Source organism: Lynx canadensis, chromosome C1, assembly GCF_007474595.2.
Source record: "Lynx canadensis isolate LIC74 chromosome C1, mLynCan4.pri.v2, whole genome shotgun sequence".
Lineage (NCBI taxonomy): Eukaryota > Metazoa > Chordata > Mammalia > Carnivora > Felidae > Lynx > Lynx canadensis.
Genome location: NC_044310.1, coordinates 202,045,719 through 202,059,246, shown reverse-complemented (window position 1 = coordinate 202,059,246; position 13,528 = coordinate 202,045,719). Strand labels below are relative to the sequence as shown.

The window sequence follows — 13,528 nt, the reverse complement described above, 5'->3', positions numbered from 1 at the left end:
ATGGTCTCTCTCTGAATGAGAGTGGTAACGTGACCTTTTCTGCATCATGGACCCTTCACAAAAGCACACGAGAGCTAGGAACTCTCTTACTCACAAAGCTGTATGTGTACACGTGATTTTCACACTGATGGGGGGAGATGCACCACAGGTTCAAGTTTAGAACTCATGTCTTAGAAACCACTAGTCCAAACCCTCTCACAAACAAGGAAACTGAGGCCCAGAGAGGCTGAGTCACTTGGACTAGACCAAGAGGAGTCGTGTTTTTTCCCCCACACCCTGAATGCCCTTTTTGATTCTCTTTTTTTGTTAGAGGCTCAGTAGGACTCCACCCTCCGGGCCAACAGCTCTGAGGGCCTGGTCCCCAGGGCCTGAGCCTAGGCTTGTTGTACTTAAGTCTCTGTGGTTTCCCCAACCAGCCAGCCGGGAACACTGAGTGCTTCTGTGAGAGGGAGCATATGTGAGTAACCAAGCCCTCCCTCTGCCCCTCCCATCCCAAGGGAATCACAAGCCCAGTCCTGGTTCCTTTCGGCTCAAAACACTTAATAACTTTATTTGCCTTTGGCTGGCTTCTCCAGAGGGGTGGGGTAGGGGCTGGCAGCGGCCTGGGCATCAGGCGCCCTCTGGTGGACCTCACAGGCAAGGACCAGAATCACGGCCAAACCCAAAGGACTTTGCGCTCTGGAGGCCACAGTCAATACGGTCTAGGGGAGGGTTGCAGTGTTCCTCAGGCTTGCACCCCCGACCCGGCTTCAGGAGACGGGGCATGTTGGGAGGAGGCCCTGAACCTCTGGCTCTCATACTCGCCCGTGTTGGATGCCCGCATGTTCTGCCGAGCCTTCATCTGCTTCAAACGGTCCTTGTCCACTTCCCGCTTGGTGAGGATGAAGAGGAGGACACCACAGGGGAAGCCGATGGCCCTAGGGGTGGGGAGATGTGCATGGGGTTTGGGGAGGGGCCAGGCCTGAGCCAGTGGAGCTGGGGGAATCTCATTCCAGCTTCATCGATGACACGCACACTGCAATACCTCTTGTGTCTATGCAGCCTCTGCACTGGCTGCTGGAGGGTCCCAAGCAAATCAGAGCCTGCTGCTGCACTGCTTAAGACTCTGTATGTAACAGCGCTCCGTCACTTTCTGGCCAAATCCAAACTCCCAGGCACAGCACCAAAAGCCCAGTGTGGTTGGGTCTCTGTCCACCTTTCCATTCCTCTCCCCTATAGCTTGACACTCCTCAACACGAGTCCCACAATCCTGCCATACTGACTCTGCAAGGTTCTCCAGACAGCCCATCCTCTTTCCTTCTCCAAGTGTTGGCAAAGTTTCCCTCTACCTTAACTGCCCCACATCCCCTCCCAGGCTCCCCCTCTTAATCTCAGTAACCGCTACTTGGGAGACACTTTGGTGTGGGGGAAAGGGCATGGAGTCACAAGACCTGGTGAGAATCCCACCTCTGAGCCTCAGTTCCCTCCTGTGAAACAAGACGTAATTTTTGTAATGCTTTTTGTTTTTTGTATTTAGGGGATGTACTATTTATCTCAGAAAAGCTAAAACGTTACACTGTAAAGTACCGGCACACCTGAGGTGTGGAAAAATATGTTAATGTCCCTCTCCTTTCTTTTTAATATTGACCAACAACACATATTGAGGCCAGAGTCAGATCCAAATAATGATGTATTGAACACATTGTAGATGCTACTTATACACCTAATGTAATCTCACACGATCTCAATGAAAGATCTCAACTGGGTTTCACCCCAAGCTCCCAAAAGAGAGAATGAGGCCAGGGGCCCAAATTCACATCAGATTAGCTCAGCTTACTACACAGAAAGCCCACTGTCTCTCCAATTCCACATACTTTCCCAACTCCCCTGCCCCATTCCTCTGAGATTCCAGTCCTCACACCAAGCAATTCTGTCCCCACAACCTTGGATTCAACTCACCACCTGAAACTTAAGAGAAGTTTCTGGGTCCCTCCCTCCCCTGTGTCACTCCCCACTGGTGGGCAAAGAGTTAACTGAAACTCACCAGGCTAGTCCCACAGCTTTCATGGGGTTCTTGCCCCTCTTTCTGGGAATGTATTCCAGCTCAGGGGATAGGGGCTCAGGCTCCTCCTTGCACTCTGGGGAGCTGTGGCTTTGCAGCGCCCGGGTCCTGTTCTGGGAGGCCTTGTTAGCTGTGGCTCCTGAGAGGATCCCTGTGGATGGAAGGAAGAAAGGTCAGTAAGAGAGGATGAGAAGAAAGCCCGCGGGAGGAAGGGGAGTGACTGCAGTTTGGAGTAACAAGTGCCAGGGAGAATCCAAAGGGAAATGGGAAAATTGCCATCGAGGTGGCACCTTTGGAAGCCACTTCCACGTCACTGCGGGCTCATCACCCTGGTGCCAGGAGAACGAGCTTCCTTGTTCTTCATCTGCTCAGACGACAGGATGTGAAGGACTGCAGTGGGACTCACATAAGACGTATGAAGGAAATCCGAGAAAAAGGTTTTCAAACTGCAGAATGTTAGCACTGGGAGCTTAAAGGTAGTCTACTCCATCCCCTCATTTTATAGAAGAGGAAACCGAAGCCCCGAAAGATGAACTGCTTCGCCCAAGGTCAAACTGCTAATTATCCGGGGCTAGAACCCAAGCCTCCTGAATTCCAGGGCTCTTTCCTCTGCACTGCGGTGAGTGTGAAACACCTGGAGCGCGGGAGTCTAAAAGGCTTCCTCGGAGCTCCCTCTCGCAGCATGACCCTAGAGGTGTCGTGTAACTTGAAGGCAGGGGGATGGACTGGGTGACCTCTAGAGAGCATCTTTTAGCCCCCAGACTCTTTATGATCCTGCAGAGGGGTGCGGGCAGGAACCGACAGCCATGACCTCCTGCTATCGTTGGTCGGGATGTATAAAAAGGGGGACCCCCTGCAGTCCTGCCCTCCCCGGGGTCCCTCTCCTTACCCCGGAGGACGCGGGCATTTCTCGCCCCCCGGCCCTTCAGCGCCGTAGCAGCTACCACCGCCGCCATGTTCAGATCCCACCCCCCTTCACCGCGCTCCCCGCCGGGAATTGTAGTTTGCGTAAGGGGCCTCCCCCGCTCCTTCCGTCCTGCCTACAGATCAGAAACTACAACTCCCAGAAGCCCACGAGGGGACCCAGGAGAACTACTCTTCCCAGGAGACCCCGGAGGCGCGCACGCTCGCTTGTTTCCCTCCTGTTGGAGGCGGAGCCAGGCCGGGCGGAGTTTGGATTCTCTCTGCCACGCCCCGTCCCCTTCTCCCAACTCTGCCCTGTGATTGGTGAGTCAGCCAGTCAGCCCCCTTCGCTATTGGCCTAACGGCCGCCGCTCTTCCTGCCGGAGAGTCGCTTACGCCTACTTCCTCCCGGGAGGAGGGGCTCGAGTTCCGCGTCGTCGCGCAGAGCTGACTCTGGGAGGCGTTTGGGCCCAAAGAAGTGGATCGGCCGCTTGCGCCGCATGGAGTCCGAATCCGAGAGCGGGGCCGCTGCTGACACCCCTCCACTGGAGACCCTAAGCTTCCATGGTGATGAGGAGATTATCGAGGTGGTAGAACTGGATCCTGGTCCGCCGGACCCAGGTGAGAACTGCCGCTCCTCAGGCCGTGGGACAGGAGGCGCTCACCCCTGGCCTCTGACCCCTGCTTCCCCCCTCTCCCTTCCCCTCCCCACCGGTCATTCCTACCGACCTCCTTCGCCCTTCCCCCCTGCCCTACCCCCACACTTAGTTTTCAGGCCTGGCAGGGGTGGGGGTTCCCCTGACGCCTCCTCTGGCCCTTCCCCTCACACACCCCCTTCCCATCATCCCCTCGGTCCTCCCTTCTTACACTGTCTCTGGCCAACCCCAGGTCCTCAGACCTCTCCTGTCTTCCGTCCCAGATGCCCCCTCCTCCCTGCCGCTTCTCGCCCCCGCTTCACCCTGGCTGCCTGACCTCAGCCGACCCTCTCGCTGCACGCCAGCGTCAGGCCTCCCCACACCTCTCCCCTGCCCTCTTTCTTACTGCCTGCCGAGCCCCATCTTTTAACCCTCTCCCCGAAGCAGATGATCTGGCCCAAGAGATGGAAGATGTGGACTTTGAAGAAGAGGAAGAAGAGGAAGAGGGCAATGAGGAGGGCTGGGTTCTGGAACCCCAGGAAGGGGTGGTCGGCAGCATGGAGGGCCCAGATGATAGCGAAGTCACCTTTGCATTGCACTCAGGTAGGTCTCTGAGGAGATCCGTCAGAAACTCAGTGCAGGTGGGCATTTGAACATCAGACACCTGCTGTGTACGGAGCATTAGAAGGGACGTGGAGATGGGGAAACAGACGGGCCTGGAGCTCACACTGTGATGGAATGGGAGAGAGCATGGCTCCTGAGCCAGCCAGGACACCTGGGTTCCCATCCTCCTGTGGCTGCTTACTGACTTACGATCTTTATTAATCTCTCTGGGTCTTAGTTTCTTTTCAGAAAATTACCCTGTTGTAAATTAGGGACGATAGTACCTTTTTGAGCGCATTTTATATAATCTTTTCCAATATTAGCTCTTAATAAGGTAAGTCACACGGTGCTGTCCCACTCTGTGCTCAGCCTGGTGGCAGCCCGTGCGGAGAACTGGAAGCCTTGCACATATACACTCCTCCTGTCTATGCACGAGTCTGGGGTAGTGAAGGGGTCAGCCCTGGGGAGGGACTTGGGGCTTGGCAAGCTTTCGGAGGGATTTCTCCAACAACCTGATGTTTGAAACTTCGAAGCACTTGGATGCGCCCTTCATTTCCAGGAGGATATACATGCTGCTTTGGGTGGAACGGGGTGGGCTTCCTGAAGGTTCTGAAGGACAGAACCTTAGCGGGGAGCCCTGTCCATTTACGGAATATCTCTTGGGACAGCATCCGTGTTTTGCGTGAGCCTGGACCCTAAGACCAACACCTTGGCGGTGACAGGGGGTGAAGATGACAAAGCTTTCGTGTGGAGGCTCAGTGATGGGGAACTTCTCTTTGAGTGTGCAGGTGAGGGGCGCGGGTGAGGTCGTGTTCCTGTAGCGGTCTTAGGGGGCTAGCCTGCAGTGGTTGTGCACCCAGTAGCCATTTAGTGAGTCCCACTTTGTGCCAGCTCTGTGCTGGGCCTGAGGCTCTCAAAGCAGAGTAACTTTGTCTGTCTTGGGCACCGGGGAGGGAGCCACTGTTGGCCAGAGGAGTGTGGGAAAGGTCTGGGAGGAGGTAGCACTGGTGTGGGAATATTTATTTCTTTATCTGTTTTATTTAAGAACTTTTTTAAAGTTTATTTATTTATTTTGAGAGAGAGACGGAGACAGCGTGCACAGCGGAGGGACAGAGAGAGAGGGAGAGAGAGAGAATCCTGAGCAGGCTCTGTGCTGCCTGTGCAGAGTCAGACGCGGGGCTCGACCCCACGGAACTGTGAGATCATGACCTGAGCTGAAACCAAGAATCAGACGCTCAACCGACTGAGCCACCCAGGCACCCTGGTGTGAGAATAGTTAGGCAGAGAGGAGGAGTGGGTATTTTGGGCAGAGGTGTGGAGTGGACAGTGTGGGCAGGACATAGGCTGGGCTAGGCATGGTTGAGTGGGAAGCCAGCGTTCGCCCCTGAGGAGATCTGGGGGTATCGACTCCTGGAGTGGCAGTGAGTTTGATCACCCTTTATGGTGGGGTGGTGAGACTCACTCTTCTTTTCTACCGAGCTGGTCCTTTCTGGGGGCGAGACACCTGGGAACCCTGATGTTTTCCTCTCTTTCTGCCTACTTTCCCTTGCAGGCCATAAAGACTCGGTTACTTGTGCTGGTTTCAGCCACGACTCTACCCTAGTGGCCACAGGGGACATGAGTGGCCTCTTGAAAGTGTGGCAGGTGGACACCAAGGAGGAGGTCTGGTCCTTTGAAGCAGGAGATCTGGAGGTGAGATCATCAGAGTGGTGTTCAGCTACGTGGGGCCTCGGGTAGAGAGTGAGAACTTGGGGGTCCGGTCTGGCCTTTACCAGACCAAGCCATCTATGAGCCAGTGCACTCCCAGGGTGCCTTGAGCAAGGGCGTCTGTGTCTGTTCCCTGTGCCGTCCGTGCTGACCTTGGAAGCAGGGGCAGCTTGGGTGGAGCTTATAGGACAGGCTCCTGGGTGGGATGGGGCGACAGGGTGATTTCCTCTCTGTCCAGTGGATGGAATGGCACCCTCGGGCACCTGTCCTACTGGCGGGCACAGCTGATGGCAACGCCTGGATGTGGAAGGTCCCAAACGGTGACTGCAAGACCTTCCAAGGTCCCAACTGCCCAGCTACCTGTGGCCGAGTCCTCCCTGATGGTGAGTCTTGGGTGCGGAGAGGTGGGATCCAGGTTTACTCACCTTCCTGGGCTCTTTCCCAAGCCGTGGCCTGCAGACTCCAAGGCCTGCTGTCTGGAGCAGGGACCCAGGCCCCAGAGCAGGACCGCTTCCCTTTTCCTACCCCGAACTCGGTTTTCTCCACTAGTCCCTGGGGCAGCATCTGTCCCCTTACTTTCTCATCCCCCCGCCCCCCCCCTTGCTGGGTGTGCCTGAGGGTGCTTTCTCTCTCCGTCTGTGCCTGTGGCCCTCCAGGGAAGAGAGCTGTGGTCGGCTATGAAGATGGCACCATCAGGATCTGGGACCTGAAGCAGGGAAGCCCAATCCATGTATTAAAAGGTATCCAAGGGGCGCCTGGGTGGCTCAGTCGGTTAAGCGTCCGGCTTTGTCTCAGGTCATGATCTCACGGTCTGTGAGTTCGAGCCGCACGTCGGGCTCTGTGCAGACAGCTCAGAGCCTGGAGCCTGCTTCGGATTCTGTGTCTCCCTCTCTCTCTGCCCCTCCTTCCACTTGCGCTGTCTCTGTCGCTCTCAAAAATGAATAAATATTAAAATAAATAAGTAAATAAAAGCATCCAAGGCAGGGGAAGGGTTAACTGGGCCTCTGTGGAGAAGGCCTGGGGCAGGACTCAGGGGCCGGGAGGAAGCCTGACTTAGCCATCTGCTCCATCCTAGGGACTGAGGGTCACCAGGGCCCTCTGACCTGTGTCGCCACCAACCAGGACGGCAGCCTGATCCTAACTGGCTCTGTGGACTGCCAGGCCAAGCTGGTCAGTGCCACTACCGGCAAGGTGAGTGCGACCTGGAACCTGGCTGTTAGGCTCTGCTTTCTGTGTCTTCCTCTTCCTCTCTGATTATTCTCTCGGCCCCTTTCCCGTTGCCTTTCCGCCTTCCAGTCAGCCTTCCTCCGATCCTCTGATTCTCTCCCATGACTTACAGGTAGTGGGTGTTTTCAGACCTGAAACCGTGGCCTCCCAGCCCAGCGTGGGAGAAGGGGAGGAGAGCGAGTCCAATTCCGTGGAGTCCTTGGGCTTCTGCAGCGTGTGAGTGAGAGAAAGGCCTCGGCCTGGAGCCAAAGGCAGCTGGGGAGAAGGGGGCTTGGCGAGAGGTGCCTGGGCCGGGGAACCGGGGAGGAGTGAAGAGTGCGCGAGTCCAGGTCCCTCTGCGAGCCTTCGTGGTTCTCTTCTCTGCCCAGGATGCCTCTTGCAGCTGTTGGCTACCTGGACGGGACCTTGGCCATCTATGACTTGTCTACACAGACTCTCAGGCACCAGTGTCAGCACCAGGTACAGGCCGCCTGCAGCTATGGCTGTGGCTCTCTCCTCCCCTCCTCCCTCCGTGAGGCGGGTGGGGGCACACGCCTGTCAGCTTTCCCGCCCCTGACTTCCGCTGTGTCTCTGTCGTACCCTGGCGTAGTCGGGCATCGTGCAACTGCTGTGGGAGGCAGGCACCGCCGTGGTTTACACTTGCAGCCTGGACGGCATCGTGCGCCTCTGGGACGCTCGGACCGGCCGCTTGCTTACTGACTACCGGGGCCACACGGCCGAGATCCTGGACTTTGCCCTCAGCAAGTAAGTGAATTGGGCAAGGGCTAGAGTCTCCTTGTGTACTCGGAAGGTGGGAATAGCACATGGGGGGCCATAGGGTCCTTGGGGTGCGGGAGGGGGATTCCTGAGGGAAGCTGGGAGCCAAGGCCTGGTGGTGGCTTGTGAGGCAGAAGTGCTGGGCAGCCTGAGGGAGTTGTCACTTGGGGTTGACAGTGACGTACCCGGGGCCTCACGTCTCGGTTCCGGGGCTGAGGGGCGGGGATCGTCTCCCTCGCTGCTGCGGCTATCTTTTCTGATCCCCTTACTGATGGCTGATCCAAGTGTATTCTTGGATACAGTAAGGGGCTGACCCTTACTGATCCAAGTGTATTCAGTCGATGTGTGCCCAGCAGCCCAGCGCCAGGCACTACTGATCTAGAATTGAGGATGCACTGGAGGAGACCAGCCGAGGGCCTCTGGGTAGCAGGCTTGGGGCTGGGCCCCAGGTCATTCCGTCCCATCGACCTGTGCTTTCTGTCCACAGAGATGCCTCCCTGGTGGTGACTACGTCAGGAGACCACAAAGCAAAAGTATTTTGTGTCCAGAGACCTGACCGCTAATGGCTGCAGCCTCTGCTCTGTGTCTGGTGTTGAGGGGTGAAGGGAGAACCCCACCAGCAGAGGTGGTAGGGTACGAGGGAAGAGGAGGGGGGGCCTCGGACTACTTTCCAACCCCTTCAAACTGACTTGCCCCCCTGTCCCCTCTCTTAAGAGACCCACCCCTTGGCCCCCCCTACCCTCGCCCAGACCTGCGGACCCTTCAGAGGGGGGTCAGGCCTCTTTCTCTTTCACTTTCATTTGCTGGTGTGAGCCACGGGGGTGTGTGTTTGGACGTGGGGAGTAGGTCTCTGAGGTCCCCGTTCTTTCCCTTCCCAAGTCTCGGGGGGTGGAAAGGAGGAAGAGATATTAGTTACAGATTTTAAAAATGTAAATAAAATATACTTCCCAGAGATGGCGTGTGTGTGTGGATTTTGTGGCGCCTGGAAATGAGGAACCAGTCAGGGGCCTGTCAGGGTGAGATGCGCTGCACGATCTGCTAGATTTCGAGGTATCTCAGCCCAGCCTGTCAGGCGGTGGTGTGTGCTCCCCTCCGGGTGACTTGGTTGCAGTCTCCCTCGATGCACGTATGGCTTCAGTTTTTCTGCTGCTGTCCCACCTGCCTCCTTTTCTGAGATGTGGAATGAGATAACCATAAACCGGGTGGAAGGAGCTTTATTCCGTCAGGGTGGGGTCAGATCAGGGCAGGTGTCTCATCCAGAGGCGTGGGGACAGAGAGGAGATGAGAGGAGATAGGTGCGGTGGCCGAGATGGACGGCTGCTTCTCGTAGGAGCGAGCGGAGGCCCTTCCCCTAGTTCAAGTCGAGGTCCACGCTGCTTTGGCTGCTGGTGTGGTAGGCAGTGCCGGGGCCGGGGCCGCCCTGGGAGGCTCTTCCCCGCAGCACCCGAAGCCACCTCTGGGCGGCCGCCCTCCAGGGGGCCGTGTAGCGCTGGTCACCCAGCCCCATGGCCACGGGCACGGCCGCCGCACTGGCGCTGCCCAGCGAGATGAGGGACAACAGAGTTCCAGGCCCCAGCGGCGGGCGCTGCTCGTAGGCCAGGACCGAGAGGAGCAGGGTGGCCACGTAGGGCCCCCAGCACAGCCCGAAGAGCAGCGTGGCCCCGGCCTGCGCCCTCGCCTGCCTCCAGGTAAGGGCCCGGGCCAGGGCTGAGGGCGCGCCGCGGCACACTGCCCGCTCCAGGCGGCGGATGTCCTGCAGCTGGCGGTGGGCGGTGGCCAACACGCGGGCGCAGAGAAGGGCGGCAGCCCCCACGGCAGGCAGCAGGAGCCCGTAGACTTCGAGGTAGAGGTAGGGGGCTGGGAAGACAGCCTGGGAGCTGCAGTTGGCACCGGGGGCCCAGTGGTTCCAGCCCAGAGCAGGCAGGCTGGCAAAGAGCAGGGGGCCAGCCCAGGTGAGGAGCAGGGCCAGCCGCGTGCTCCCGCGGGGCCGCAGGGGCCGCAGCACTGCCATGTAGCGTTCGCCGTGCACCAGCAGGAGGTTGGCGAGCAGGGAGAGGAAGGAGAAGTTGGGCGCCAAGTAGAGGAAGAGGCACGACCAGTAGCCCCGGCGGCTCTGGCTCCAGAGGCCGGGCAGCGCGGGCAGCGCCAGCCCGGTGAGCAGCCCGGCCAGCAGCAGGCTCAGGAAGAAGCAGCCAGAGGGTGGGCTGCGCAGGTGCCGGTCCCTGGCGATGCCCAAGGCCAGGAGCAGGTTAGCAGCGACGATGAGGCTTGCCAGGGCCAGGGAGAGCCCCAAGGCCCCCACGGGGATGGGGCTGGGCACCTCCCTGGTGCTGTTGGGTGTCATCTTGGGCCTGGGGACGGGGGAGGCCTGGAGCGGCCGCCAGCATGCCTGGATGGAAGACGGCAGCCAAAATTAGGGGGCGCTGCACATGCAACCAGAGGTTGCACACCCACAGACTGCGGGCCTTATCTTGTTTGCTGATACACAATTTTTTTTTTTTTTCCATCAGTGGCTGATTAAAAAGTTACATAAAAATTCTTACTTCTGGCTTCTCTTCAAAAGTTCAGTCCAGCAACAAGTATGTCCTGCAGGGTAGCACCAGCTGGAGCTGACCAGCTCCCCATCCTGCCGTGTTGGCCATGGCTACTTTCCGTCTGACCCCCTCGGGGCAGCTGTGTCTATGCCTCCGGTTAGACTGGAAAGCCAACCCACCCAGCCCCAGAGCCCCGAAGCATCTCTGGATCCACAAGGCAAGACCTCTAAATTAGCCAACAGGGAGGTCTGGCTGGCTTGTAGTGGTCTTATGGCCGGCCAACAGTTGAGAGCCCCTTTCAGGCTGGGCTGGGGCCAGTGCTAGGGGTGGGTGCTAAGATGAAGGAGAGGGGTCCCTGTCCCTAGATGCTCACAGGCTGGTTGGCACCAGAGTATTAGGAGAGGGTGGGTTGCTGAGGGTTGCGGGGCGGGGGCAGGAGTGAGGCAGAGGCGGAGGCAAAGGCAGGGCTCGGTGAACGCTGGAGTTAGTGACAGGCCAGGGCCATGGGTGGCAGCAGTAAGCGGGGTGCTCTGTCCCTTGCATTGCCTGCCCTGCCCCTCGGCCATCTTTGTAGCTGGTTACAGCTCAATGAGCAGCCTCCGGGTAGGACTTCCAGCCCATAAACTTGACTCATCCGCACCACACTAGCAACAGGGCCCTTTCTGGAACTGGAGGAGGAGAGGAGGGAGAGTGAAGATGCCAGCAGCAAGGAGGACACCCCGCCACGCCTCGGGGAGCTGAAGCTGAGCCCAGAGGAGGGGCAGGGGGAGCCGTGGGGCAGGGCCTGGCCGTTCTGTGACTCTGATCTGTCCTTCTCCTTCCCTTTCTTGGCTCTGTGTTCTCGGCCCCCCTCCGACACCCCGGCTGCTGGGGCCACATCATGGGGAGGAAGAAGGGTCCTGGCCCCGGGGGAGCTCCTGCTGCTGTCAACCGGGGAGCAGCTGCTGTTGCTAGGATTAAGTCAACACGGAAAGGATTCCCAGCTGCCCCCACCCCCAGGTCATAGGAACCGAGGGCACCACCACCACCCTGAGCTCAGGAGATGCTGCCTTACTCCTCTTCCCAGTCCCCCTAGGCCTGCCAAGCCCCACCAGGCTGCTGCCCCTTTCCCCTCCCCTCAGCCTGTTTCCTCTTCCTCAACCTCCCCCACCCCTACCCCTTTTCTCTACCCAGGACATCCTTCCCTCTCTAGCAGGCCCTTTGGTTTCTGTTCCCTTTGTCCCCGCGCCACCAACTCTGTGAAACTCCACGAGACCTCAGGGTCCGGTCCTTCCAACCTGGACTCTGGAGCTCCAGCTCCCAAGGACTCCCCTGGTGTGAGTCCCCACCCCTCCTCCACCAGTGCAGCGAGAAAGGCAGGGACAGCCCCAGGGCCACCTTCCCAGCAGAGTGCTGGCCCCATGACCTGCACCCCCTGGAGGCTCTGGTGGCTTTGGCCAAGGCAATGGCCTCTGAGGATCGGGGGCTGAGGTGTCCAGAAGAGGTTGGGTGCTGGGTGGGGGCAGGGGGAGGGGAGAGGAGCAGCTACTCACATGGCTGTTGGGGACAGGTGTTGCTGGCCCGGTCTGGGCTTTCCTCAGAGTGTCAGGGAGCTGCTGCAGGCAGGCCCGCAGGGCTTCTGGCGCTGTCTGGTGTCCCGGCCGGTGAGGGCATGGTGCCTCCACAACCCGGGGACAGCAGGGCCCCGGCCTCTCTGCTGCCCAGGCTCTGCCCCTGCCTGGGTTCTGGAGGGATGGAGCCGGGGCTGGTGGGGCTCAGCCCGGCCCCGCCCCTGGGGGTGGGACCCGGCACACCCAGAGCTGCTGACTGCGAGGCCTTCCCCTCTGAGTCCAGTGCCCTCTCCCTGTCCTGTGCCAGCGTGCCCCCTCTCCAGCCGCCAGCCATCTTCTACCTCAGGTCACCCAACTTGGAGCCATCATCCGCTAGCCTAGCTAATCTGAGAAATGCATCCCAGTTAATGAATAAAAATGGCTTTGTCCATCCCCCACTTCCTGTCCCAGCTAATACATTTACATTTTTATTTTATTTTTTAAACGTTTATTTATTTTTGAGAAAGAGCGTTGAGTGGGGGAGGGGCAGAGAGGGAGGGAGACACAGAATCCGAAGCAGGCTCCAGGCTCTGAGCTGTCAGCACAGAACCCAACGCGGGGTTCGAACTCACGAACTGTGAGATCATGACCTGAACTGGAGCTGGACACTTAACCGACCAAGCCACCCAGGAGCCCCAATACATTTACATTTTTAACCCCCTGGAGTGGCCATCCGGCTGACAGCACTTCCAGCTCCATGTCTGATGGTGGCAGTGGCAGGGGTGTTTGGAACTTTGCTCTCATCCGATCCCTTTCAGCTTATAAAAGCCAGCCTTGCCTTCTAGAGCCTGGGGTCAGTCTACACTTTTCTTAACTACTTTGGGTCAAGTTCTGGGCTATGAGGTAAAAATGGCTCTGGGGGTGTGACACTGGGCAAGCTACCCCGGGGCCTCAATTTTCCCATCTGTAAAATGGGAACAAAGTAGAACCACCTCTCTGGGCTGCTGTGAGGAATATCACAGAGCAACATGTGTGGCTGCATATATTACAGTGTCTGACACTTAATGTGGGGTGGGGGTGGGGGTCTCAACAAATGATTCATTTCCTTCCGCCTCCACGATGATTAAGAGGCATGAGCTAGTGCTGGCATCAGAAAGCCTGGGTTTGAATCCCAGAATCCTGGCTGGGATCCTTTTTTTTTTTTTTCTTAATTTGTGTGAACTTGGGCAAAGTACTAAAGCTCTTTTGTCTTAGTTTCCTCATCTGTAGAATATATTGTGTTCACCTATTGTGAGACTAACCGAGATAATGTGTGATGAGGATGAAGCGCTAGGCACACCAACACGCAATGAAAAGCAGCTGCTATTAACATCTTAGGATTTCTGCCCTTCTCTGCATGTCCCTTCCTCCAGCCACCTGTATCCTCTAAGAAAGAACTCTGTAGAGAAAGGCAGAAAGACAGCTCGTGAAAAGCAAGAGGGGAAGGGTGCTTTTGCTCCAGAGAGACACTGGGGAAAACAGGTACAGGAGAGGAAGGGCAAGTTCAAGGCTAGGAAGACAAGAGGCATGATGCTCCAATTTTCACTTGTATCA

At 57.7% G+C, this 13,528-nt stretch overlaps 3 protein-coding genes across 6 annotated transcripts in view; 1 reads left to right on the top strand and 2 right to left on the bottom strand.

The window, feature by feature from the left end:
* PNKD (PNKD metallo-beta-lactamase domain containing) overlaps positions 1-3,009 on the bottom strand; it is a 60,262-nt gene extending 57,253 nt beyond the window's left edge. Inside the window, exons 1-3 of one of the 3 annotated variants that reach the window (XM_030325224.1) lie at positions 2,931-3,009; positions 2,024-2,192; positions 520-917 (exon numbers count right to left, since the gene is read on the bottom strand). In XM_030325224.1, coding sequence (XP_030181084.1) covers positions 725-917; positions 2,024-2,192; positions 2,931-2,997 — 429 coding nt within the window. In that variant the 5' untranslated portion in view covers positions 2,998-3,009 and the 3' untranslated portion in view covers positions 520-724. The other 2 variants (XM_030325221.1, XM_030325223.1) reach the window with 2 other exon arrangements.
* Positions 3,010-3,367: 358 nt separating this feature from the next.
* On the top strand, positions 3,368-8,826 carry LOC115520654 (angio associated migratory cell protein). Of its 2 annotated transcripts, none has more exons than XM_030325230.2 (11): positions 3,368-3,565; positions 4,027-4,182; positions 4,851-4,970; positions 5,735-5,874; positions 6,128-6,272; positions 6,546-6,629; positions 6,965-7,080; positions 7,229-7,332; positions 7,485-7,575; positions 7,706-7,860; positions 8,360-8,826. In XM_030325230.2, the coding sequence occupies exons 1-11, from the start codon at positions 3,445-3,447 to the stop codon at positions 8,433-8,435; spliced, it is 1,308 nt and encodes a 435-aa protein (XP_030181090.1). In that variant the 5' UTR covers positions 3,368-3,444; the 3' UTR covers positions 8,436-8,826. The 2 variants fall into 2 exon arrangements, with proteins under 2 accessions (XP_030181090.1, XP_030181089.1); XM_030325229.2 differs by having other exon boundaries at positions 3,369-3,565; positions 4,024-4,182.
* Positions 8,827-9,068: 242 nt separating this feature from the next.
* On the bottom strand, positions 9,069-12,488 carry GPBAR1 (G protein-coupled bile acid receptor 1). The gene is made up of 2 exons (XM_030325225.1): positions 11,939-12,488; positions 9,069-10,261 (listed from the first exon to the last, which is right to left on the bottom strand). Exon 2 carries the CDS (start codon positions 10,214-10,216, stop codon positions 9,224-9,226), a length of 993 nt encoding a protein of 330 aa, XP_030181085.1. The 5' UTR covers positions 10,217-10,261; positions 11,939-12,488; the 3' UTR covers positions 9,069-9,223.
* Between the last annotated feature and the right edge of the window lie 1,040 nt (positions 12,489-13,528).